General features: G+C 39.7%; 1 protein-coding gene across 2 annotated transcripts in view; it reads right to left on the bottom strand.

Moving 5' to 3' along the window:
* The window catches only part of SRPK2 (SRSF protein kinase 2), a 248378-nt gene extending 221832 nt beyond the window's left edge, over positions 1 to 26546 (bottom strand). Inside the window, exons 1-2 of one of the 2 annotated variants that reach the window (XM_063098771.1) lie at positions 26420 to 26546; positions 25802 to 25856 (exon numbers count right to left, since the gene is read on the bottom strand). In XM_063098771.1, the coding sequence (XP_062954841.1) occupies positions 25802 to 25856; positions 26420 to 26546 (182 nt within the window). Of the gene's footprint in view, positions 1 to 25801; positions 25857 to 25950; positions 26055 to 26419 lie in introns of those variants that run through there. The other variant, XM_063098772.1, reaches the window with a different exon arrangement.
* Between the last annotated feature and the right edge of the window lie 976 nt (positions 26547 to 27522).

Raw genomic sequence — 27522 nt, 5'->3', positions numbered from 1 at the left:
TGTTTTTAAAACACACTTGATTTTTATAACTAACACTCTGCAAATCCATAACCTTTGACATAAAATAATAAAATCACACCAGGAAGAGACAATACAAAAGAAAGTAGACAGCATTCCAAGTTCTTAATAATCCTCCATTTCTTCATTTTTTTCTGGTTGCCATGCAGAGATGTAATCAGATATTCCTGCTCAAACTAATACAAAGCACCCACATTTAGTTGTTTCTTTATCAAACTTCCATGGACTCTAAGACGTAATTAAATGATTTTTTTCCAAAGACTATCCTTTTGAGCTTAAAGCAATAATGCTTAGAGTAAACAAAATAAGATACCAAGACATCAACTTGAAGAATGCATAATATAATATCACTCAACTATTGTCTCCCACGAAAAAGTACCCTAAGCTCTTTCTGTATATTAGCAAATGAATCTTCACAGCACTCTCATGAAGTACCATCTATAACAGTGGTTCTTAATCAGAGGTAACTTTGACACCACCTCACCCCCAATTCCACACACAACCCAGGGACACCTAGCATGTCTGGAGACAATTTTTATTGTCAGACTGGGGGGCTGCCACTAACAGAGGCCAGGGATGCTGCTGAAATTCTGTAATGCACAGTATAGTGCCCACCACCAAAACAAATTAGGCAGTACAAATGTCAACAGTGTCAAGGTTGAGAAATCCTATCTATAATCATTCTCCATTTTACTGATGAAAAAACAGTTTCAGAGAGATTGAGTCCATGTCAATGATTTATGTACATTATAGTTAATTATAACAATATGATTTATGTACATTAAAATTAATTATAATAAAGTAAAAAATTGAAATTAAAAATATAGACCACTAATAATAGCATAAAAAAATATTAGATACTTAGGGATAAACCAGTAAAACCAGTGCACTGAAAACTACAAAATGTTGCTGAAAGAAATTAAAGACCTAAATGTAGAGCTATATCATGCTCAAGGAGGAAAGACTCAATATTGTTAAGATGTCCATTTTCCCCCAATTGATCTATAGATCCACTGCAATCCAATAAAAATCCAAGCACTTTCATCTCTTTTTTATAGAAATTAACAACTTTGAAAAACAACAAATTTGGAAGATATATCACCTGACTTCAATAGTTATTTGTGTTTGTTTGTTTTTGTTTCTACAGTTGACTAGTAAGGGGATCCAAGCACTTGACCCCACTGTTAACAATACCGCTTTCTAACCAACTGAACTAACCAGTCAGCTCAATGGTTATTGTTAAAGCTACAGTAATCTAGACAGTGTCATACTGGCATCAAGACACACAAATAGATAAGTGGAATATAATAGAGAGTCTAGAAACAGAACACACATATATGCCCAACTAATTTTTGACAAAGGTGCAAAGTCAATTCAGTGGAGAAAAGATAGTCTTTTCTAAAAACAGTGCTGGAAAAACTGGATATCCATTTGTAAAAAAATGAACTTTGATCCACACCTCACACCGTGCACAAAAATTAGCTCAAAATGGATCAAAGGCCTAAAAGTAAAACCTAAAACTATAAAATATCCAGAAGAAAACATAGAAGACTGTCTTTGTGAGCTGGGCTGGACAAAGATTGCTTAGAATCAATACCAAAACATGTATATAAAAGAAAAAAATTGGTAAATTGGACTTCATCAAAATTAAGAATGTCTGCTCTTCAAAAGTCTGTCAGGAGAATGAAAAAACAAGCCATAGAATGGGAGACATTTGTAAATCACATAACGGACTTGTATCCAGAATATATACGAGAACTTTCAAAGCTCAATAATAAAAAACACAACCCAACTTTCTAAAAAAATTGTGAAAAGATTTGAATAGAAACTTCACCAAAGAAAATTTAGGGATGGCAAGTAAACAAATGAAAAGATGCTCGACATCATTAGTCACTAGGAAATAAAAATTAAACCCATTGTGAGATCCCAATATACACCTATTAGAATGCCAAAATGTTAAAAAAGACTGGCCATGTCAAGGGCTAAGAGATGTGAAGGAACTGGCACTCTCATGTATAGCTGATGGGAAGAAAAAATGGTACAGTCACTCTGGAAAACATCTGGCACTTTCTTTAAAAATTAAAGACAGGTCCACTATATGATCCAGCTATCCCACTCCTATTTACCCAAGAGAAATGAAAGTGTATGTCCATATAAAGACCTATACACAAATGTTTATTTACCACAGCTACATTTGGAAAAGCCAAAAACTGCAGACAACTTAAATGTCCACCATCGGATAACAAACTATGGTATTCGTACAATGGGATCCTACTTAAAAATGAAAAGGCATGAAAATTTTGATATGCTCCACAATATGGATAAATCTCAAAATAATTATAATAAGAAATAAGCCAGACACAAATAGATACATTCAACTCATATATATTTTAGAAAATACAAAGTAATCTAAAGCAACAAAAGATCAGTGGTTGTCTAAAACTCGGGAGGGTGAGGAAGAAGGCAAACAGGGAGGACAGGAGGGAAGAATTATAAAGTGGCAGGAAGAAATTTTGGGGGATAATGGAAATGTTTATTATAAAGATTGTAGTGATGGTTTCACAGATGTATTCATATGTCAAAAACTTGTCAAATGTGTACAGGTTTACAGTTTATTATACCTCAATATACCTCAATAAAGCAGATAAAAATCCAAAACAAAAAATTTATGCAGCATGGCACTTATAACACCAAGGTCCAGGGTTCGATCCCCATACCAGCCAGCTGCCAAAAGAAAAAAACCCAAGACGCATGCAAATGGTCTAGAAGAAATTATATACAAAAATGAAAGTAGTACTACGAATGTTGGTTCATTTTCAACATCTTCATTTTTCAAATATGCCAACCAAAATTTCAACTAATAAGAATGTTTATCATCTATATTATATCTCATCTAATTCCACAAGGGTTTACAATAGTATATAACAAAAGTAGAATAATAAAACCATTAAGCAAGACAGTAAAACTATAGCCAATTAGAATTTGAGAACAATAATTTTCCAGAGATAATTGCAAAAAGGAAAAGAAAGCCATCAGTAAAATTTAGCCCTTTCCTGACGGTAAAACTAATTTTAATTTTGTCCATCAAAATATCAGCTAATATCAATACCATTTTCTAAAATTTAACACAACTTATTTTATGTTCCTTCACTTTTCATCTTTCTCCGTGTCAGTTTTATTGTTTCCATTTTCAGATTCCCATCCAAATTCTTTTTTTCCTATTACTATTGCCCTAAGTCTTAAATCTCACCAATGGAAATCATTTCTGGAATGAGGGGGAATGCAAGTTAATTGCTACAACAGTCTCCTAGATTACCCCAAGCTTCAAATTTTTCCTCAGTCTAATGCATTCTGAACAATTCTTTTTGAAACAACTTTCCCAGTGTCACTTTCCTGATGGACAATCTTAAAACCACTATCTTACTAACAAGAGTTGAAGCTCAAACAAGAAGACATCAATCCCTTCCACACACTGCTCTCACGCCATCCACTCCTGAATCCCCACTTTCTGCATCACATTCCCTAGATTCCTTACAGTTGGGGCTCAGAATCTGTGGGGCTGGGGCCAAAGAATTTTTAGCCTAGATGAATCTTACACTGAGATTTGAAGGTCTACTGGTATGAGAGGGTCTTTCATAATATGACCTTTGTCTAGCCCCGTGGTCTCATCTTCTAAGACTCCCATAAAGACATTAAATTCTAGACATACCAAACTACTTGCAGAACCGTCTTGATCCTGCTTGCTTCCTCTTTACACATACTGCTCTTCTCTTCCGGGAAAGTCAGGCCCTCTCTCTACTTTTGTCATTTTCCTCCCATGCAGCCCACATACCCCAACCATGTATTTGACCTGGATGTGGAAAAGCAGACAAGATTCAAATAAATAAGGAAGGGGGAGGAGGGACAATGAAATGGAATATATAAAAGTACAGAATGGGAAAAGAATACACAAACAGAGCCCAAATACAAATGACATTAAAAAAAAGTGCTACGGGCCTGAAAAAAAATTTCTCTAAGCCCAAACCTGCTCTCAGGGGGTCCTCAGAGTAGGATATGTTAACAAGTTAATAAATAGAAGTCTGTAGGGATGGTTAAGAACGCTGGATAGAAGCCTACAAGAAGGTCTTGAATGCCCTGAATTTTAAATGCATGCAAAACTTGTCATTATTAGAAGGAACACATTATTTTTGCAGTAATGGAGTCTCCAAAATGGGAAAGGGTGAGAGCCAGAAAAATCTGTAGAAATTTGTGTGTTCAGTGATCAGGTCCTCTTCCAGAACTCAGGGTCCCTGAGGAAAGAGCCCTTACTCATAACCCTTTAACTTCTTACACACATTTTCTGACACATTATGACTGCACTTTCACTTTAGCACTTTGTGTTTCAATACCCTATTCAATTAAGTAAGTTTATCAAATGTTACAGTCCCCATTTTTCACAAACCTATACCTCTTAGTTTTCAATGTCTTATTATTCTATTTTTCACTAGCATTCTAACCAGAGGTTGGCAAATGTTTTCTTCAATGAGCCAGATAGTAAACATTTTAGGTTTTGTGAGCAATATGGTCTCTGTTGCAACTACACAACTCTGCCATTGTAGCACAAAAGCACACAGACAATATGCAAACAAAATGAGTGTGCTTCAAAAAAACTGTATGATACTGAAACTTTAATTTAAAAAAGTTTTCATGTCACAAAATATTCTTTTTTGAATTTTTTCAATCATTTAAAAATGTAAAAACTATCTTACCTTGCAGCCCATACTAACACAGGTGACAGGCTATATTTGGCTAACAAGCCACAGTTTGCAGAACCCTGCTCTACACCCTAACTTAAAGGTTTGACTGTACAACCCTTCCATTATTCCATATTTCCAAAGCACAATTGACTTTATTTGCAACTCTTTCTGCTAAGCCCAACTGTGTGATGGCTGGCCTCTGAGAAATGAACAATTAAGCATTCTTTTGATTTAAACCCATTCAGTTTCACCCACATTCGTGCTCAAAAAAAAAAAAAAAAAAAAAAAAACTTGCCTATCTAGTCTGTGATTTGAAACACTGAAGGAAAGGGGGATTGTAAGTAGTTACGTAAATGGAGCAAAGAACAATGACAACTGTTACACTGATGTCAAATATCAAGGAAGTCCATTATAATGAATCTCATTTCTCAGTCCCAATTTCTCTCCCACAGATTCAAAACCTAACTAAAAAGTGAACAGTAGCTTTTGAGTTTGATGAGATATCCTAAACTCATTCTTACATTTTAAAGAAATGCACAAGACCAGACTAAAGAAATGAATATGATTAAGTATACTGCAAGAAATGAGAAAATACTGTATTATAAAGAAAACACATTATATTGAGTGACAATTACAAGTTATGATAGGGAATAAGATGAAAGATAGCTGATACACCTTATCTTTTGAAAGATGAAAATTTTTCTCAAATTCATTCATTTACTAATTCATAAACATTTATTTTATGAATGATGAAGTCAATGCATTTGGAAAACAAAATTGGGCAAGAATTGAGTGTCCAAAACAGACATGGTTTGTGACCTCTTGTGTCTATGTTCTATATCTGCCATATCCAGTATAATAGCCACTAGCCACATGTGACTATTTATTTATTTACTTTTTTTTTTTTTTTTTGGCGGCTGGCCAGTTTGGGGATCCGAACCTTTGACCTTAGTGTTATAACACTGTGCTCTAACCAAATGAGGTAACCGGCCAGCCCTAAACTTAAATTAACTAAAATTAACACTCAGATACTCAGTCACACTAGTCATACTTCAAGTGCTCAACAGCTTGCTCACAGCAACCATACTGGACAGCACAGATGTAGAATATTTCTATCATCTCAGAAAGTTCTATTGGGTAGCACTGGTTTAAAATGTTATACACTTCCCTGTCTCCACTAACTAAACATAAAAATGAAACTTAACTTCTTTCTTTAAAAGAAAAGTGCAAAATGTTTACCACCTACCTCCTAGGGATGTACCATATGACAGTCTTTCTACAGAAGTACTTACTATATTAGCTGGAAAAACTTCTTCCTAGGTTGACTCATACAGCAAAATAATCAGCGAATGCTTTCACCAAGGTTTTAAAGTCTTTCCCTTCCATTGAGGAAATGAGTATTTCATCATCAATAACTACTTCGACCTCCTTGTTAGTGTCAAACCACTCTAAATTGCACCTTCAATATTCTCAACTACAATATTTCCTTGTCCTGAAAAGTGAAGAATTCTGCACCCCGACTCTGGTTATCACACAACTCTCTTTCAGCAGAAAACTGCTCCTCCTTGTCAGCTTTGCCTGGTGCCTGACACATAGAAAGCACTCAAATAAACGTTGTGTGAAAGTCAATAAACTGTAACTCTCCAGTACTGTCAGAAAAAACCCAAAAGCCAGATTCCTTTTCACAACTCTAGGGTTTTTTTGGTTTTTGGGGGGGTTTTTTTGGTTATGCATATTCATGGGGTACAAAGCGACCATCACCACTTGTGCCCAAGATGTTATGGCCAGATCTATACTATCAGCACGCTCATTATCACAAACCGCAATTATTTCCCATGTCCCCCACCCAATTAATCCTCAACCTCCCTCTCCCCCCTCCCCCTCCCCCATCCCATGCCACAACCCTAGGTATGCTCGCTCCCTCTGCACCACAACTCTAGGTACTAATGGAGCTTCAAGTCTTTGCTGCTTCTTTTTTAAGGCACTTTGTTGGCTGTGGAATTAAAATGGCACCAAGCATTTGTGGAGACAAGTTTTCTGAGTCCCTGAAAATCAAGGACTTACTAAAGTCTACATGGGGAAGAAAAGAACTGCACATTGTCCCAGAACTATAAAATTACAATATAAAATTACCTGTTGCTTAGCTATGAAACAGACCAGCTTTTAAATGAGTATGTGTAACTACCATGGAATATTATTCAGCCTTAAAAAAAGAAGACATCCTGTTGCATGCTACAAGATGAATAAACTTTAAGAAATTATGCTAAATGAAATAGCCAAGTCACAAAAAGCCAAATACTTCATGTTTATTCCACTTATACAAGGTGTCCAAATCAGTAAAACTCAGAAACAGAAAGAATGTGATTACCAGAGCTTAGGGGAGGACAGAAAAGAGTTGTTCAGTGGGTACAGAGTTTGTTTTACAAGATGAAAAAGTTCTAGAAATGTTGCCTGAAAAAAAGCATATAGTTAACAGTACAATACAGTATACTTAACTGTTAAGATGGTATAGTCTGTATTACATTTTTTACCACAATAAAAAATGAATATGTATTTTTCAGAAAACTAGCTCTGAAACGAACCTGATATAATTTTTTCTAAAGAGAATTGAAAACAAAGCTGACACGTATTAAATTATTTACAATTATCTCCAAAGATGTATCTATAATACATCCCTACATAGGGATGGCCGGTTCGCTCACTTGGGAGAGCGTGCTGACAACACCAAGTCAAGGTTTAAGATCCCCTTACCAGTCATCTTTTTAAAAAAATTAAAAACCAAATAGTTTGTATACCATCATGCTCTAACCTACTGAGCCAAATAGTTTTTACCTAGTCAAAAAATGTTTAACAAAGCTCTGGTTTCTAAGGGTACAGCTGGGCAATCTTGACTAAGACACTGCATTATCTGAGTTCAATTTTCTCATCAGTAAAATAAAGGGGTTAGATTAAATAATTGCTAAGGAACTCCCAACTCCAACATTCCATATGGATGACTCTTATTTATCTTTGAAAAAGGCAGTACAGCACAGGTGTAGTTTGGACTTGGGAGTTTTGAATCCCAGCTCTACGACCTACCATCTCTCAACAACGGGCTTACTGCTTAACATTTCTGTGCCTCAGTACCTCATCTGTAAAATGAGAATAATAGTGTTAAAACAGCTTTAGTCAGATATAATTCACAAGTCATACAATTTACCCATTTAAAGTATACAACTTAATAACTTTTAGTACACTCACAGAGTTTTCACTCATCACAAATTTTTTTATTTTACTAATATTATTTTTTACATTCTATGATGTTGTTGTAGAGCAGTTGGGGGGAAGAGGGAGGGGGAAAGGAGAAAGAAATGGGATGGAAGGAGGAGGAAGGAGGAAGGACGGGATTGAGGCCTGTGGCACCCCCCACATTCCCACGGGGGAGACTGGGGGCTTCCAGCGGTAGCTTGGTTATTGCCAGGCTGAGTGCAGATGTCAAGGGGGTGTGGCAATAGCCCTCGCCCCCCACCACCCCAGCTCAGGAATCCAGGGTCCTTCTTGCTGAGGCTTGCTGGTCATCACTGGGCCAGGTGAGTGGCAGTGGGGGGGGTGGGCAGGGGGCACACGTGGCGGAGACCCTGCCCCCCCCCCCCATGACTCGGGAGAGCACAGGGAGCCTCCTGCGGCAGCTCGGTGGTTGTCGCTGGACTGGTTGTTCATGCAGGGGGTCAGGGGGCATGGATGAGGCCCTTGGCCCCCCACTGCCCCAGCTAGGGAGAGCCCAGTGCATTTCCTGCAGCGGCTCGGTGGTCATCACTGGAGTGGTTGCATTTGTCAGGGGTGTGTGGCCAAGGCCCTTAGCCCCCATCCTCAGGACTGGTTGCAGGTGTCAGGCGGCATGGCTGAGGCCCCCAGCCCTCCCTCCTTTCTGGCTTGGTAGCCCAGGGGACTTCCAGTCCTTCTAGATGTTACAAGTGTTCTTTGGTGAAATGAGACCTTCACTAGTTATCAAACTTTGTCGCTGGTTGTGGGAACTTTGTTTTTTCTTTCAGTTCTGTGTTGGATTATTTGCTGTTCCCACCACTTAAACTCTGCACTGGAACTAATTTGTTGCCCTTTGCTTACTTATAAAATGGGGGAACTTCCTGCGGGGACCAATAGTTGAACTCTGTGGTTGAGCTAAATTGATGTTTTGCTGCTGATTCCCTAGAGAAGGCTTTTTGTGCAGCTCAAGTTTTAATGGTTGACTTTATAGGTACTTCTGGATCTGGTAAAATCTGGTGCACCTGGGTTGTATAGAAACTCTGATCTGGGCCTGAGTCTTTTCATCAAACTGCACCCCTTGCAAATCTATATTCCTGACCAGTCTTCACTGAGTGGTCCTGCACTGATTGGGGGGCAGATCACCTGTCCTCGCTGTGTCCCAGTGTTTCCCTAGTTGGGCCCATCTCCCCCACCGACCGTGCTCCAAACACTTCCCATGGGACAGACGGTGCTCCAGTCCCTTACGATGACTCACCAGCCTCTGAATGGCTCCTTTTTTTCAGTTGTTGTGGCTCCTCAATCCTATGTGGGTCCACAGGAACCCTGTTGATGGTACTGCTGGCCTGCTCTCTTCTCCCCTGCCACCTCCATGCAACTTCATTGGAAGGACACAGCTGTGGCTTCTGCTGGCTCTTGCTTCATGCACTCAGCAGCTCCAGCCTTAAAGCATCCGTGGCACAAAATGGTCAATGTGTTTTTTTCTTTATCTCATCGTGGCTTCTCCCACCTTCATGCACTCTGTAGGTCTCTCCTTCTCTTCCCCTGAGCTTTAGCGGCCCCTGCTTGGCTATCGTTGCTTTTTCATAGTTGTAAATTGGTTGATTTATGGGAGAGAGTGACGCTGGGGACCCGTCTATTCCACCATCTTGACCAGAAGCTCCACAATCAATTTTAGAATATTTTTCATCACCCCAAAAAGAAACACGTAGCCATCAACAGTCCCTTCCTATTTCCCTCTTCCCACCAGCCCTAGACAACCACTAATTTACCTTCTGTCTCTATAGATTTCCCTCTTCTCGACATTTTGTACAAATAGAATCATATGACATATGGTCTTTCATGACTGACTTCTTTCATTTAGCACAATGTTTTCAAGATACATACATGCTGTAGAATATAGCAGCACTCATTCTTTTTATTGCTGAGTAATTTTCCATTTATGGATATACTATGTTTTTTTACCTATTCATCAACTGATGGACATTTGAGTTGATTCTACCTGGCTATTACAAACAATGCTGCTCTTAAAGTTTTCAATAATAGAAAGTCCAACTCAACCTGGCTTAAATGAATAACTGAAAGTCAGCAGGTAGCCCCTGCTTCAGACACAGCCAGAGTCAGGGTTTAAACATCATCCTCAGGACTGAGTTTCTCTCCACCTCTTATTCTCTGCTCATTTCCAGAATTTGCTCTGTTCTCTGCTTATTTCCTAACTCTGCCTGATGATGAAATGACTTCCATAACTCCATCTCATATCCTCTCCATTCTAGTCAATAACAGAAAGCAAAAACTTCCTCCAGATCCTCACAAGGAAGCCCTGGGACGAGCCCTAGGTGGACTCTGACTGCGGCCAACAAGTGGAAAGCACCAACTAAAACGGGCCACACTCTATTCCAGAGTGTGAGGGGAAAGGAGATAGGACCCAAAGAATGTGAACCTAAAGTAATAAGAGATAATACCCATACAAAAATTGAGGCCCATTTCTGGTAGGATAAATGGATTCAGGACAGCTGAAAAAATTTTTAAAAGCCCAATTTAAAGTCATGAGAATTAAACATGATAAATTTATATTAGGCATCTACTTGACACAGAGTAAATGCTTGATACAGTTTGGACATATAGTCCCCCCAAAACTCATGTGGAAATGATCCCCAGTGTGGCAGTCTTGGGAGCTGTTTGGGTCATGGGTGTGGATCCGTCATGAATGGATTAATGCTCTCCCTGGGTGGGGGGAGAGGGGTAGTGAGTGAGTTCTTGTTCTAGTAGTTCCCACAAGAGCTGGTTCTTTAAAAGACCCTGGCACCTCCTCTCTTTCTTTCTCTCTCTCTCTCTCTCTCTCTCTCTCTCTCTCTCGCTCTCTCACTCTCTTGCTTCCTCTTGTCATGTGATCTGCTTGTACCCATTGGCTGCATGCCGCTTTCCGCCATGAGTAGAAAGAAGCAGCCTAAGGCCTGCACCAGATGCAGCTGTCCCAGAATCGTGAGCCAAATAAACCCCTGTTCTTTATAAGTTACCCAGTCTCAGGTATTTCTGTCATAGCAACACAGAAACACACTAAGACAATGCTTAATAAATGTTAATTGCTATATTAGCTATTATTTGTACTAGGATGAACCACATGAAATTTGGTATTTGACATTTCAGATGAAAAAAAAAACCAGTTTCATATAGTTTCATGTCATATATACTCAGCTCAAAAATTAAGGCATGTTCAACCTGTATTTGCTTCTTCACAGAGAAATGCAAGATTGCATCTATATCAGATCAATTTAACACCCAGAAGAAGGAATAAGACTCATTTCCAAAATTTTTAAAACCTTAGGTTAAAAACTTAAGGATCTCAGTTGGCCAGTTAGCTCAGTTGGTTAGAGTACGGTGTTATAATACCAGGGTCAAGGGTTCTGACCCTCAAGCCAGCCAGATTAGATAGAGAAAGGATCTCTACCTTAACAGATATTTCTTTGGTCATGGGGAAAATATGATAGAGGCAAAGTATGAGAAAGGAAAGACCCTGAGACCATAGTGCTGCCAATCCATATCCCTACCCTAAACACCATTACTATGGTACAGGCCTTATGTGTATCCATCCTAATTCTTTATTAGCCTAGATTCACAACTCAGTCTATTAAGAAATCTTTTCATGGGACAACATCACTTATTTTTTTTAATGTCAACTAACAGGAAACAATTCCCCTTACAAAAAGTAATTTTTCAATCTTGCCCAAAATACATTTATTTCATAAAACATGAGATACCAATGTAGAAAGAAACTAAAATTTTACTTCCCTCTTGAACTTTTTGCCTAAACATGATTTAAAAAACAAAAATTTAAAAAACTACTGCTGGAATCATCCATTCCTTTCATCACGTCTTAGTCTCCTCTCCACCCGCTTATTCTAGTTCGAAATAATAGACCTAGACAGATATCACCTGCTATGAATAGTATCTGTTCATGATTTTCAGATCTGATGTAACTGTGTTGCTCTAATTCACTTTGAGGACCTATGCTTAGATAACATATCTCTTATAAATAAATTACAGGAGTTATTATTGATAAAAATAAAGATTCAAGCTGGCCAAAATAAAGACATATACATATTTAGATGCTTAAGAAAATTGTTGTAATTCCATAGCTTTCCTTTTTTCCTATTCTAAAAATTCCTAAAATACAACTGAAACACCATAAAAATAATAATAGCTGCCACTTACTGAGTGTTTATAACGTGCCACACAAAGGCAAGTATTATCTCATTTAGTCCTTAGATATCTCCTTTACTCAGAGGTAGGTTTTATGAGCTCTATTTCAGGATGAAGAAACTGAGACTTACAAAAACTAAACAACTTACCTAACACCACTATGAAAAATGATGACATCAAAACTTGAACCTGGTCAGCTGCCTCTGACAGTAATGTCAGCCTTTAGCAAAGAATACTCAAAGATAAACCAGACTTTGGGGACATGGGAAACTATCACATCTTCTCTGGTAAATTGGGGAAATGAGATAGCCTTTGTCTATACAAGGGAAGTATACAGTTGGCCCTCCGTATCTGTGATTTCTGCATCCACAGATTCAATCAACCGTGGATCAAAAGTATTCCAAAAGATATAAATAAATAATAATACAATAATAAAAAATAGTACAACTACAGTCATCCCTCAGTGTCTGCAAGGCATTGGTTCCAGGATCTCTCACAGACACCAAAATCTGCGGATGCTCAAGTTCCTTATATAGAATGGTGTAGTATTTGCATGCAATTTACACACACATCTACACATATACTTTAAATCATCTCTAGATTACTTATAATACCTAATAAAATTCAAATGCTATGTAAATACAGTCAGTCCCATATCCTTTTCATGGATCAAAAATATTCAAGGGAAAGAAGTTACAATACAATAACAAAAAAATACAAACAAAAAACAATACAGTATAACAACTATTTACATAGTTGTTTACATTGTATTAGGTTTTATAAGTAATCTAGAGATGATATAAAGTATACAAGAGGATGTGCATAGGTTATGTGCAAATTTGAGGGTACTTCAAAAATATCACGGAAAAATGAAATTAAAAGATAACATGAATCTGGGCTGTCTGGTTAGCTCAGTTGGTTAGAGCACAGTGCCTTATAACCCCAAGGTCATGGGTTCAGATCCCAGTACCAGCCAGCAGCAAAAAAAAAGCAAAAGCAAAAGATAATACGAATCTTTCCATGAACTTTTTGAGGACCCCTTATAATATGCCATTCTATATAAGGCACTTGAACACTGGCAGACTTTGGTATCCACACAAGGTCCTGGAAACAATCCCCCATGGATATACTGAGGGATGACTGTATACATTTCAGTAATGAGGGTTTAACACTTGAAGAGTAAAGATAAAAAGCTTAGGATCCTCTAAAAGGTAAATTTATCTGATCACAAAGACACTGAGGGCCAGCCCGTGGCTCACTCGGTAGAGTGCGGTGCTGACAAAGACACTGCAGGTGGAAGGTATCAACAGAGCCAAGAGAAAGAGATCATTTCTACTATTACTGGTCGTGCCTATAGGGTACTGTTCACTATATACAGGATATTTAAAGATGTAGCCTCATAGCTGCTAAAAAACAAAACAAAAAAAATTAAGATTTTAAGGCTAAAATAGAAAACATGGCTACACCTTTTTTTAAATCTTCCCGTATACTAAGATTTTCTACATAAATCAACTTCTATCCCACTCCTACCACATACGCACATGATAAAATACTACCAATCCATGTGATATGTTAAGAGTAGTCTTCATTTGGAGAAAGAATACATTTTTACTTTTTTTCCCTCCCAGAAAAGGGAAAAGTTAAAAAAATAAGGTTCTTGCAATAATCTCTGAGGGCTAGAAATTTTATCTTCTGTATCAATCCCTGAAACAGCTTGTCTTTCTGCAGAATAATGGTAATTTCAAAAACCACTGAATCAGAATCCAAGACTCTAAAACCAGCACTATCAGCTAAATACATAAGTGACCTTCACTAAAGAACCTCACTCCCTCAGGCCTTCACTTCTTCAATGGAAACACGGAGCGGTTTAAGGCAGTGAATTTTAAACTTGTGTTCCAAGAAACTGCTACAGGGAGCACTGCAGTGGGTGAAAGGAAGGCCAGGCAGCTAGCACCAAGCTCTCACCTGCCGGTTCTCCCAGAGTGGAACCACTTCTTCCACTTTATATATTATAGAATACAATGTAAGATTTTATTTAAAAAGATAGGGTGACAAGGGGAAATGAACAATTCTAATTATGGTAATGCTGGCTTGATGGGAGATGGGAAGAAAGTGTGTCCCATGTAACCTGAAAGAGAAAGATCCTTTCCAGAAGAACATGGCTTAGTGCAGTCCCCACTGACTGGCAAAGAATTGAAAGCTGAAAGAACTGAGGAAGTCTGAAATCACCTTAATCAATACTAACCTGGGAGGCTTAGAGACATCAACCCAATAAAATCAATTTAGGAAGAGACAAGTAAATTTAACACATTTTTGGAATTATTCCCCAAAGGTATACCTCATCAATGCTAACACAAGCCCTTTCTAAAAAAAAAATCACTTTAAAAAGCAAGTTAGTCATTAAATTGTAATAGTAACAAATGTAATTATTACATAGAATGGATGAAACAAAAGTGTCCCACTGTTTTGCAAACAGGTAGTCGGCAAAAATATAAAATATATAAAATATTCAGTGTTGGGCCGGCCCCGTGGCTCACTCGGGAGAGTGCGGCGCTGGTAGGGCCAAGGCCGTGGGTTCGGATCCTGTATAGGGATGATCAGTGCGCTCGCTGGCTGAGCCGCTGTGCTAAAGGTTGCGATCCCCTTACCAGTCAAAAAAAAATAAAAATAAAATAAAATATCTAGTATCAGTATTATATATGGGTTCAAGAGGTGCTGTACCTCTAACAGTTTAGACCGAACTAAATGTCACATGCTCTTTCTGTATTCACAGCTTTCCAATAAATTTACTGTTCTGAAAAATCAAGTTGTTAAAAAAATATGTGCTCTGGAAAGTCATTTAACTGACTCAGAAAGCATTTCTAACAATAGTCAGGATGTTACAAATAAGAAATGTCTGAATAAAAGTGCTTTGTGAAACAAGGGTGGAAAAAGTGGTATTTCTAAATCATGTAAAAATTTACTTGTGAATTTAAATATATTAACTAACTTAAGAAATTAAATATCACAAGTAGACATCTGACTATTTCATCTATATCCATAAAGTTTCCGTATTCGAGTTGTTATAAAATCATGATCTTTTCATGTACAATCAGGAGACATAAAATCAGGACTGCCTTTTACTGAGGTACATAAGATACCTTACAACACAAACTCAATCTGAAATGTTCCCTTGAAGATATATACAACACAATTAAACACCCTCACCAAAACAAAGGAAAGACAGAGAAAACTCTCTGGTCAATAACTATTCACACGATTTACTCAAATGCCACCAGGAGACTAGATAAAGCCACTCTACCTTCACCCTTGGCTGGTGGTTATGATCCTGGAATTAAGGAAGGCTATAAGCTTAAAAGTCTGGCAACTGCAGGTAATGACATTTTTTTTCCTTTGAGAACAGTACATAAGATTTGATATTAAAAATTCTGGGGTCCCATCAGACCTCTAATACAAACAGAGCAAGACAAAAATTCCTCTAATCCTTAGTCTCCAACATAGATAATACTATCTGCCTAAACTAGATAATGAAATGATAGGAAATTCTTTATAAACTGTCAAGATTTAAAAAAAAAAAAAAAAGAAAAAATACTAATACTAATGAAATCTGAAGGCCATAGATGATAAACTAAATTAATAAACTTAATGAACTTTTCTCAAATCTCATTCTACTTAGGCTTCTCTGCCCCACTAGTTTATCCTCCTTAAACTAACCTTCATTAGCTTCCTTTCCTTTATTTTACCCTATCAGACATTCTCCAAGTTTCTCCCCACCCTCTTGCCTGTAGTAAGCTGATCTTGCTGTCCTAATTGTTCTTTTTTTTTAAAAGATGACCGGTAAGGGGATCTTAACCCTTGACTTGGTGTTGTCAGCACCACGCTCAGCCAGCGAGCTAACCAGCCATCCCTATATGGGATCCGAACCCGGGGCCTTGGTGTTCTCAACACCACACTCTCCCGAGTGAGCCACGGGCCGGCCCCTAATTGTTCTTAAATGTGTATTTGAAGTCCCAGCTTCCCACCTGCATACCAGCTTCCTATAACATTCTTCCTTTTGGGTAACTGTTACTTCAAACTCAGTGTGCCTAAAACCAAGTCTCTTCCTCACCTCCAAATAATTTTTCCCAACTTTATTTTTCATTAACCATAACATTCTAAGTCAAACAAACTTTAATTTTGTCATTTTTTGTTGCTTTCCCTCTTCATGTCCCATAATTAGCCAGTTCTAGTTCTGTTGATTCTTCTTTAAAAGGGCTTTTCCAAAATTTGGGAGCCCTAAAAAGGTTTGCTGTCTTTGGCCCAATATTTCCATTTGCAGGACTCCACCTAATCTAATAAAATCTAAAATGCAGATAAAGATATTCCCTGAAGCATTATAATGCCAGAAAACTGGAAACAACACTTGTCTAGCAAGAGGGAAATGTTTAAGCCAATTAAATAATTAAGTAAATTAGAATGTTACAGCCACTAATAATTGGTTATGAAAAGTTTTTAAGGACATGAAAAATGTTTATAACAAAATGTAAAATAAAGAAAGCAGCATACAAAATGATAAGAGATGACAAAGTAAATAATAAAAACACAGGGATAGGAAAAAAACACCAGAAGGAAATGTATCAGAATATTAACAATGTCCTATCTATGCATATCTTGCTGGGTGGTGAGAATATGAATCATTTGTTTTTTCTCCCTTATATATTTCTCTAATTTCCAGATATGATACATAATATTATTAAACCAGAAAAAAAGTGATTTTTTAAAAATGTGTTTCCAATTCAAGACTCATCTGATCTCCCTAATCTACAAATTCAACATTATCCAAAATCAAATGAAAAAAAAAAAAAGCTTGGAGAGGGAGAGGGACTTGAGAATATTAATATGCAAGAGTAACTGAAAAAGTTGCAGAAAACAAAAGTTAACGAAGTGTCTATGGAAGTGAGCCTTTGCTCTACCAAAAACTAATACGTATTCAAAACCACAGCAATTAAGTCAAAGTGTAACTAGAGCAGGAAAATGTTCAAGTATGAGTGGAAATGTAATAGAACTGGGACAAGAGGATAAACTATTTAGAAAAAAATAAAGCAACAAAAATGTAACAACCACAAAGACAGTTTACTGAACACTTACCCCAGGTCCACAACCCTTGGGGTCCAATGTTTCCCAATTGGAGCTTTCTTATTTTCCAAAAGAAATATCGTGTTCATATCATGTATTATACAAAATTCCAGCAAGGTCTGGATAAGCACAACAAAGGTATGTAAAAACATTTAACCTACAGCCTTCCTCATCTCAGAGGAAGGAGTCACCTTGCTCTGATGGCATTGCTTCCTGCCAACTCAGCACCTTTGCTCCCAATACCCCTTCTCGCCTATATTTTTAACCTCTTTTACTGGCTCCTTGCCATCCACACTTTTTTTAAATAAAAAAATAAACACTTTTTAAGAAACACTCCCTCTCTACTTTTTCTCCTTTACACTGAGGTTAAAAAAAAAAAAGCTTATTTAAAAAGTAATCTTAAAAAAGACTCTGCTCTTCCTATTCAATTACTGCTGCAAAGTTGCTTTTGTCTTAAAGTCCTATGCTGAGAATGCTCTAGCTGTGGTCTCTAATGAGTTTCTAACTGCCAGAATCAAAAGGCCAAGATTAGGGTTCATCTCACTTGAATTTTTTTTGCAGACTCTGGAACTGTTGATCATTCTCTTCTTGAAAGGCTTTATTGCCTTGGTTCTGTGAACCAACTTTCTCCTGGTTCTCTCATCTCTCTGGCTCCTCCTTTACCAACTCCACATGTGGCCTTTTGTTCGCAATCACCAACCTGAGACAGCTGCCACCATCAGCTAGCTATACATGACAACTCCCAATATATATCTCCTAACCAGAGCTCTTCCCAGTACTCCAGCTACAAGCACTGACCAAATACCTCTAACCAGAAGTCACACAGAGACCTCTAACAGCCTGGCCAAAGTCACCATTAACTTCCCAAACATGCTCCGCACTCCCTATTGTGAGGAATGGCAACACTATCCACAAATTTGGCTAATTCAAAAACCTGGGATTCATCCTAGACCCCTCCCACTCTCCTCTCACATTAAACTGGGCATTAAGTCCAGTGAATTCTACTCCCTTAATCCAGTGGAGCTCCTGGCCTCTAAGCCATTCTCCCTATAGTAGCTAGAGGAATTTTTCTAAAAATCTCATTCTGTGCCTCTTAACAGCTCCCTAGTCCCTTGTCTGACTTCCTCAGAGCCTCAGTCATTGGTTACCATGACTTACTGACCTGCTTGACATTCCAGGACCACAGCACGCCATTCCACACCTCCACATGTTAATACCAAGCGCACTGCTTCTTCCTCCTGGGGTGGCCCTCGCCCTGATCCCTTTTATTTTACATGGCAAATTCTTATGAGCTCTTCAAGATCCAGTTTAGAGTGCCATCTGACTTCCAGTTTCTTTTTAGGCTACAAAATGATACTCATAATGTATTCAGAAAGGTATCCACAACAATACCTATATCTAACAAAGAACCATCCAAAAATCTACAAAAAATTTCTGGCTGGCCAGTTAGCTCAGTTAGGTTAGAGCATGGTGCTGATAACATCAAGGTCCAGGTTCCTGTACTAGCCAACCACCAAAAAAAAAAAAAATCTACAAAGAATTTCTATAAGAAAAAGACAACCCAGGAGTCCAGTCCATGGCTTACTTGGGAGAGTGCGGTGCTGATAACACCAAGGCCACGGGTTTGGGTCTCTATATAGGGATGGCTGGTTCACTCACTTGGGAGAGCCTGGTGCTGACAACACCAAGTCAAGGGTAAAGATTCCCATAATGGTCATCATTCTAAAAAAAGAAAAAGACAACCCAATATTTAAAAAGGGTGGGGGGAACCAAAACACTTAAACAATTACTTCACAAAATAGGAAACTCAAATTACCAATAAACATGAAAATATGTCCAACATCATCACTCAAGAAAATTAAAACCAAAATGAGGTATCAACATACACTCAGAATAACTGAAATTAAAAAGAATGACACTACAAGTTTAGGCAAAGATGTGAAGCAACTGAAACCATCATACATTACTGGTGGAAGTGTAAAGTAGTTCAATCAAAACTATTTCATAATAAAGCTGGAAAAAAACTGTTTTGCAATTACAATTAACAGTAAGTGCACCTATTCTATGACCCATGAATTATACTGCTAGAGTGTATCCCAGGAGAAATGAGTACAAATGTCCACAAAAGGACATGTATAGAATGTTTACAGTTGCTTTATTCATGATGACCAAAAATTAGGGGGGTGCGGGAGCCATCAACAGAAGGATAAATAAAGTGTGCCATATTTATTCACTGGAACACTACAGAGCAATAACAAAGAATATACTAATGGTACTACTGGTACATACAACGACATGGACAAATCTCACAAATACTATGTTGAGTGAAAAAAGCCAGACACAAGAGTATATTTATTCTATATAATTTCATTTATATGAAGTTCAAGAATAGACAAAACTAATCAATAATAATAGATATCAGAAAAGTGATTACCTCTGGGTGGCAGGGTATAGACGGGAGAAGCATGAGAAAACTTATGGGGTGTTGGAAGGGTTCTCTATCTTGATATGGATGCTCGTTATAGAGGTATGAATAAATGTAAAAAATCATCAAACTGTACATTTAAGATTAATGCACTTTACATACATGCATATATATATATACATACATACAAGGGAAGCTGAATGAAAGGTACACAAGGAACTTTGTACTATTTTTGCAACATCTTTTGAGTCTTAAGTTACTTCAAAATAAAAATTTTAATAAAAATTTTTAAAAGTTAACAAATAGACTTACAGCCAAAAAGTAGAAACAACCCAAATGCCCAACAATGAATGAATGAATAAATAAAATATGACATATATTAATACTCGAAAACTTTGTGGAATAAGAAAATTGAATGATAGTACAAATCTTCCCACAAACTTTCCTTATATGCTATATAACTCGATTTTTAAAAAACAAATATATACACAGATAAAATGATAATAAACCAAAATAATTGGTGGAGCTACAACTGATGCTTGCTTCTTTAAATTGTTCTGTACTGTTTGAATTTTCTATCATGACCATATTACTTTTATCATTTAAAAAAAAATTAAAATAATAACGTTAAAGCCAAAAAAAGTCTCTTCCTGAAGACTTCCTTTACCAATCTAAGCACCACTGTACCTAAATCTTACAGTTCTCATCACACTGTCCTACAATGGTCTGTTTACAAAGCAATCTCTCCTACTTACCAGTTAGTACTGGGCTTTATCTTAATCTTCCTAGCACCTGACACACTGCCTAGCACTATGTATCTGCTTTCTATGTGTTTACTGTATTGAACTGCATAGGTGGTAAGCAAAAATGTTTGTTGAATAAACAAATGTGTAAAAAACAAGAAGTCACAAAAAAGTGATCCATGAGAGGTAATCCAAAGTCATGGGCCTGTAAGCTTGAGTTTATACTACAGGGAAGGGTTGAGGCCTACCTAATAAGAATATAAACTTGTACCACTGCATTCCAAAATTGTCTCACCTGTGATTTACTAACCTGGTGTCATCACTCTCATGCCTATCATTTTCTAATGCAGTCAGAACCCATACCATACAAAACCCAGATAAGCAATAGCCTACAGGATCCACCTACCAAGAGAAAAGTCAAGAGGCCAAAGGATGCAGCAAAATCTCATCAACACTTAGATCACAGATACTACGCAGAGGAACACAGAAACAAAGAGGGACAGACAGCACACCAAAAGACCTAGTTGCTAACTTGATAGAAAGTCAAAATACAAACAGGAGTCCTCCAGAAATTGTACTCCTGTGTATTTTTCCTAAAGAAACAGAAATTTAACATTCACACAAAAACCTACACAACAGTGTTTAGTAGCTTTACTTGTAAAGTCAAAAAGTAGAAACTACCCAAATGCCCTTTAACAGGTGAATGGATAAACTGTTTTATCCATACAATGGAATACTACTCAGCAACAAAAAGGGATAAACTACTGATGCAGGCAACAACATGGGTGAATCTTTTTTTCTTTCTTCCTTTGGCGGCTGACCAGTATGGGGATCCAAACCCTTGACCTTGGTGTTATAACACCACGCTCTAACAAACTGAGCAACTGGCCAGCCCCTACATGGATGGATCTTAAGGGCATTAGGTTGAGTGAAAGAAGCTACATACTATATAATTTCATTTATAAAACATTCTCAAAGTGGCAACATTATAGTGAAGAAGGACAGACCAGTGCTTGCCAGCTGTGAGGACTGAGGAAAGAATGTGACTATCAAAGGGTAACAAAAGGGAGTTTCTCTGATGAAACAGTTCTGCATCCTGACTGTGGTGATGATTACACTAATCTACACAAGTGATTAAATCTGACAGAACTACACACACACACACACACACACACACACACACACACACACACACACAGAGTGCATGTAAAAATGGGTAAAATCCAAGAAAAGTCTCTCTGGGCTTAATAACATTGTGCCAATGTCAATTTCCTGGCTTTGACAATGCTCTGTGGTTATGTAAGATACCACCACTGCAGGAAGCTGAATGAAAGGTACACAAGGAACTTTGTACCATTTTTGCAACATCTTGTGAGTCTTAAGTTACTTCAAAATAAAAAGTTTTAACAAAAATTTTTAAAAGTTAAAAAATACACTTACAGCCAAAAAGTAGAAACAACTCAAACGCCCAACAATGAATGAATGAATAAATAAAATATGACATATCAACACAATGGAATATTATCTGGCAATATAAAGGAATGAAGTACAATACATGCATGGATGAGTCTTGAAACCATTATGCTAAGTGAAAGAAACCTGACACAAGGCCACATACTGTATGATTCCATTTATATCAAATATCCAGAATAGGCAAGTCCCTAGAGACAGAAAGTAAATTAGTGGTTGCCAAGGCAGGGGGTAAGAGTAATGGAGAGGTAACTGCTAAACAAATATGGGGTTTCTTTTTCAGGTGGTGAAAATGTTATGGAATTAAAAAATGGTGATAGCTGCACAACTTCATGAATAGACTAAAAAACCAGTGAACACTTTAAAAGTTAAATTTTATGGTACGTGAATTATGTCTCAATAAAAAAGTTATGTGGAAAAAAATCAATAAGCAAAGGAGACCTTAAAATTTTTTTACCTACATATACACATGACCTAAGGCAAAAATCTATCCTAAGCTATATGATTTAGTTAATTCATAAGACTCAGAATTAAATGTCACTACAGTCCTTCCCCCTACTGCCTACTGCTAACAAAGTAGCACAATTAATAATCTGCAAACTAATCTCACTGAAACAACCTAACAAGATTAAAATTTTGACTCAACTAAGGAGAGAAATCTTAATCTTATTCCTGACAACTACAAATTCTGGTGTATTAAAAAAGTAGCCTCTAAGAACTAGCTCAATTCATGAAAGGTCACTGAACTAAAATTAATGAAGAGCCAGCTTGCATATATAAGTAGGTAATGACAAAAGTAAATTATATTACACCAAGTCAGGCCCACATAATCACATAACTCAAGTTTGCCAGTCATCATATTAATAGTTTAAAATTAGACCTATTGCTTCTTGTCCTCCTCTGGAGAATTAATCAAAAAGCAAAAACAATGGGCAACAGGAGACCTGAATTCTGGTCCAAACTAAGATAACTGTGTGACCTTAACCTCTGCCAGAACTGTCTGTAAAATGAGGAATACCTCGAGATTACCAGTCTCCTGAAGTCCCTTCTGTCACTTCTCTCTAGGGTGACTCCTTGCACCCTGAACCAAGTTGCTTCATTTCCCACATACTCCTATAGGCCAGCTCCCAGTTGCTATTCTTCCCCACCCCCCACCCACAACCTATTCTCTGCATACGAGCCTATACTCTTTTTATGACAGGAATCAGACCCTGTCACTCCCATATGTAATCCTCCAGTAGCCTACAAGGACCTGAGAGGCTCTGACTCCTGCCTCTCATCAACCTTTCTGTACCACTCCAGCCACCATGACCTTTGGGTTCCTCAAACATTCCCAGCCATTCCTCCCCAGGGCCTTTACTACATTCCCATCTGCTCCTCATTCTAGCTTCTGCTCAAATGTCACTTCCTTAGAGAGTTGAGTGCAGACTCTGGTCCAGGTTGCCTAGATTCAACCTAATACCTGGGCATGTTACTTACTCATGGTGTGTCCCTGTTTCTTCATCTGTAAAATGGTGATAATAACAGTGCCTGCCTCACAGGTTGACAAAAGATATAAATGCACATACAGCAATCAGCAGAGTGACTGGAACATTGTTCAAATGTCCTCTATCATTAATATTACATAAGGTGCCCCATCTTAATTTTCTTTCTATCCTATCCTCTTTGTGGTTCTCCCCAAACCTCCACAGAAAGTAAGCTTCACGAGGAGCAATGCTGTCTTGTTCAAAGTTCTATCACCACCTAAGAAAGGCGTGCAAATACTTGTTGAATACATGAATAAATAAATATTGTATCAAGCACTTCTTTTAAATAAGAATGTCTTGATTCAAAGAATAAATTGAAAAATGGCATTGCCCCCATCAGTTATGTAATTGAACTGGTTGCTTCTTTTTGCTAACTACGTTACAGACCAACCAGTTCATTTCACGATTAGCTGGTGGTTTTTCCCTCATCTTATCACATATACACAATGCATGGTGAAAGAAACTGGCAGATTAATCTCTGAGAGTAAAAGTTGAATATTGTGAATACTCACTAATTCTTTATAAACATACCACATAAATTCAAATTGTAGCACAACAAAAAAGACTCCTGGCCATTAAGAAAGTCATATCCTGAAATATGAAAATATGAAACACATACTAACTGACTTAATTAAAACTGTTTTTCTACATGTGCACACACATACATAGACACATATATGCACAGGGGTATTTCAAAAAGTTCATGGAAAGATTCATATTACCTTTTAATTCTACTATTCCAAGAACTTTCTGAAGTACCCTTGTGTGTGTGTATATACATATGCACACATAGCCATCCCCAAAACCAGGGTCATGCCTTTTCAATTCCTTTTTGTGTTTCTGAACATAACGGGATATGTGGTTCACCAAAGGAAATCCCAAATTTAAGGACTGACTTGAAAGCTAGCACTAATTTTTTTAAAGCATCTAAAACTACCAAATATCCATTCCGTTTTAACGTCTTCAGAATACAATATCCAATTTTTACCCACCAGTTAGTTCTTCAGGTCCTTAACAAGTCCTTTTCCCTCGCTCTAATGGTTTCTTTTTATTTTTTTTTATTTTTTTTTTAATTTTATTTTGTCGATATACATTGTAATAATGGTTTCTTTTTAAAAGAAAGGTATTTTTAAGTTGAAATCCACATTTTGCGAAACGCTAAGAATACTTTCAAGTTATGTTCCGTTTTAAGTGAACAAAATCCTGTCACGATACATTGGAAATGACTTAGCCAGATTTCCTAGATGCCACCAATGGGTATGAAATTTACTAGGCAGGGACCTAGGTCAACGCGAAGGAAAAAAGCCTAGGAGTGCTGCGGGGTACCCCCTCATGTTTTTATTAAAGAGGATCCTGGGCTGTCATTCCCTATAGTACTAAAGATACTACAGAGTCTTTCTTGCTCAAAAGGAAGAGCGAAGCAACCAATCTAGAGGAAAGGGGTAACGATGCTGAACGCTAGTTGATCAAAAAAAATTGAGAGAGGAGGAAAAGGAGAAGCCGCGGCTGCGCTCTGCGGTCTCTGAGCAGCTCTCCAGGAACGGGTTCTGGGGCAGCGGCCGCCCCAACTCGGGTGCGCGGCCAGGCTGGAGGTGGCTGGCGCTGGCACGTTTTAAACACCACCGGCCTAGGGACCCATTCCCCGGCACAATGAGCAGCCGCCCGCCCGCGGTGTCACACGCCCACCGCCCAGAGCAGCCCGCGACCTGGCGCAGCCGCAGCGCACCAAAGTCACGCTCGACCCGAGCACAAAGTTTCCAATGAAAACCCGAGCGCCGAAACGCACGGGTCCCGGAGCTGAACTCGCGCCAGGAACACGCCCGAGGCGAGCCACTTGACAACCAGCTCGGGTTTTCAGCAGAAAGGCCGAGAGGCGGCGGCCGGGGAGGAGGACGAGGAGGAGATGCACACGCTCGCCGCACCACCGGCTCTTCTGCCTCTTTGGCCCGGCTGCCCAGGCAGAAGCCGCGCCGGAGCCGGCAGCGAGCGCCGGGCCCCTCCAGGGAAGCGCCCGCGACCCTCGGCCGGCTCGGCGCGCAAGGCAGGGATCGACGCACGTCCCGCGCCTCCCCGACGGCCGCGGCGACTCGCGACCGGGGGGCGCGGGGTCCGGGCTCCGGGATGCTCTGCCGGCCGACCGCGGGCCCGCGCGCGCCCCTCCCCCGCCCGCCCGCCCCTCCCCCCGGGCGTCCGCGGGGCGCGCAGGAGCCGAGCGCCGGCGTCTCGGGGGACCGGCCCGCCCGCCAGGCAACTTTCCCCGGCGCGGCCGCCGGCTGCCCCCGACGGGGCGGGCGGGAGGTCCCGCGGACGAGCTCGGCGTGGACTCACTTTTTCGGATGTTTCTCTCTTTTCGGCCTCCGCTTTCGGGCCTGAATGGCCAGCACTGGGGGAAGAGAAGACACACATTAACGGTCGGGCGGGCCGGCCGGCCTGCGGGGCCGCGTGGCGGGGAGGACGGGCAGCCTTGGGCCGCTCACCTTTCCGGGAGCTCATTCCGAAGCGGCGGAAGCGGGACGGGGGGCTTCGCGGCGGCGGCGGCGGCGACGCGGGAGCCGAGGCGAGCCTGGCTGCAACCTCCACTCGCTCCGCCGGCCGGGAGAAGGCGGGAACCGCGCCTGCGCCGCCGCCGCCACCGCCGCCGCCGCCGCTCCCGCGGGGACCCTACGAGACCCGCCCCCGGCCGGCCCCGCCCCCGCCCCGCCCCCACCCACCGGCCCCGGGAGCCGGGACCCCCGCGCCGCGCCCGTGTCGCGAACCCCCCAACCACCCGCCTGGTCCACCTGTCCAGAAGTGACCGCCGCCTCCCCCGCTCTCGCCCACGGCCTCCCCCGCCCCAGCCTGCGGCCCGGGCCTCAGCCTCCTGCGCCCCTGCGGCTGGCCCAGGCCGCCCGCCTCTGCCGGCCCGCGCGACCCTCCCGTGCCAGCCACAGCCTCTCCCCTCCGCACCCCGGCCGGTCGCGCCGCCCGCAGCTCCATGCGCCCTTCCGTGGCCGGCGCCTCCGCGGGCCTCACACCACCTCTCTTCCCGCGGCCTCTTCTCGCCCTTTGCTCCTCTACATCCTTGCATCCCCATGAGCGCCGCTTCCTGCTCTGTGGCGGGCGTGGAAAGGGCACAGGACCAAAAGCTGGGAAGCCTGGGTCCTTGATTAGCTGTGCGACCTTGGAGAAGTCATTTTATCTCTCGCCTTTACCTACCCCACTGGATTCCATTAGTTTATTGAAGGAAAAGATGCGCAAAGCATCGAAAGTAGGATGAAGCTTTTGCACACGAGCTGAAGGCCAGTTCAGTAAATACCATGTGTATAACAATTTAATACAACAATCACACTAAGTAGTTATTTTCTCCATCTTACAATTAGGAAACTGAGTCCTAAAAAGCTTAAACAATTTAACCAGCCAGGATCCAAATTCAGGCCTGGCTGGCTCCAAACTCTTCCCACCTTACCAGGCTGCCTAATAAAGATATGAATCAAATTGGTAATGTCACAGAACGATAACTGCAGTGTCCCTTTGTTTATTTAAACAATTACATTGTTTTGGAAGATATACATCCTGACCACTAACTCCTTCCTTCGTTCGGGATCCTTGACTGACCGAAGTGGCTGGTCTTACTCCAAAAATGTTAAACCCAACAGAACAGGAAACGCTGCTTGAATTTTGCTTTTACTTGCTCAACTTTTTATTTTTAAAAACATCAAACCTACAGAATAGTAACGAGAAAAATATGATAAACAATCACTTTAACCCACATTCACCAGTTTTTAACATTTCACTACATTTGCTTTCTGTGTGTATATGCATGCTTTATTTTGCTGAATCATTTGAGTTTTTTGCAGATGTCGTTACCCTTTACTCCTAAATATTTCAATACACATCTGCTAAGAACAAAGATATTCTCCTACATAATTAGAATTTCATTATCATTCCAAGAAAATTTAATACTAATACAATATAGTTATCTGTAATATTCAGGCCATATTCAAATTTTTTAAAATAACCCAAAGACATCCCTTTTAGCTGATATTTTTTCCAATCCAGGATATAATCAA

The sequence above is a fragment of the Cynocephalus volans genome, chromosome 6, assembly GCF_027409185.1.
Source record: "Cynocephalus volans isolate mCynVol1 chromosome 6, mCynVol1.pri, whole genome shotgun sequence".
In the NCBI taxonomy this organism is placed as follows: Eukaryota; Metazoa; Chordata; class Mammalia; order Dermoptera; family Cynocephalidae; genus Cynocephalus; species Cynocephalus volans.
The sequence above is the reverse complement of the archived record's forward strand: the minus strand, read 5'-3'. Positions and strand labels throughout refer to the sequence as shown.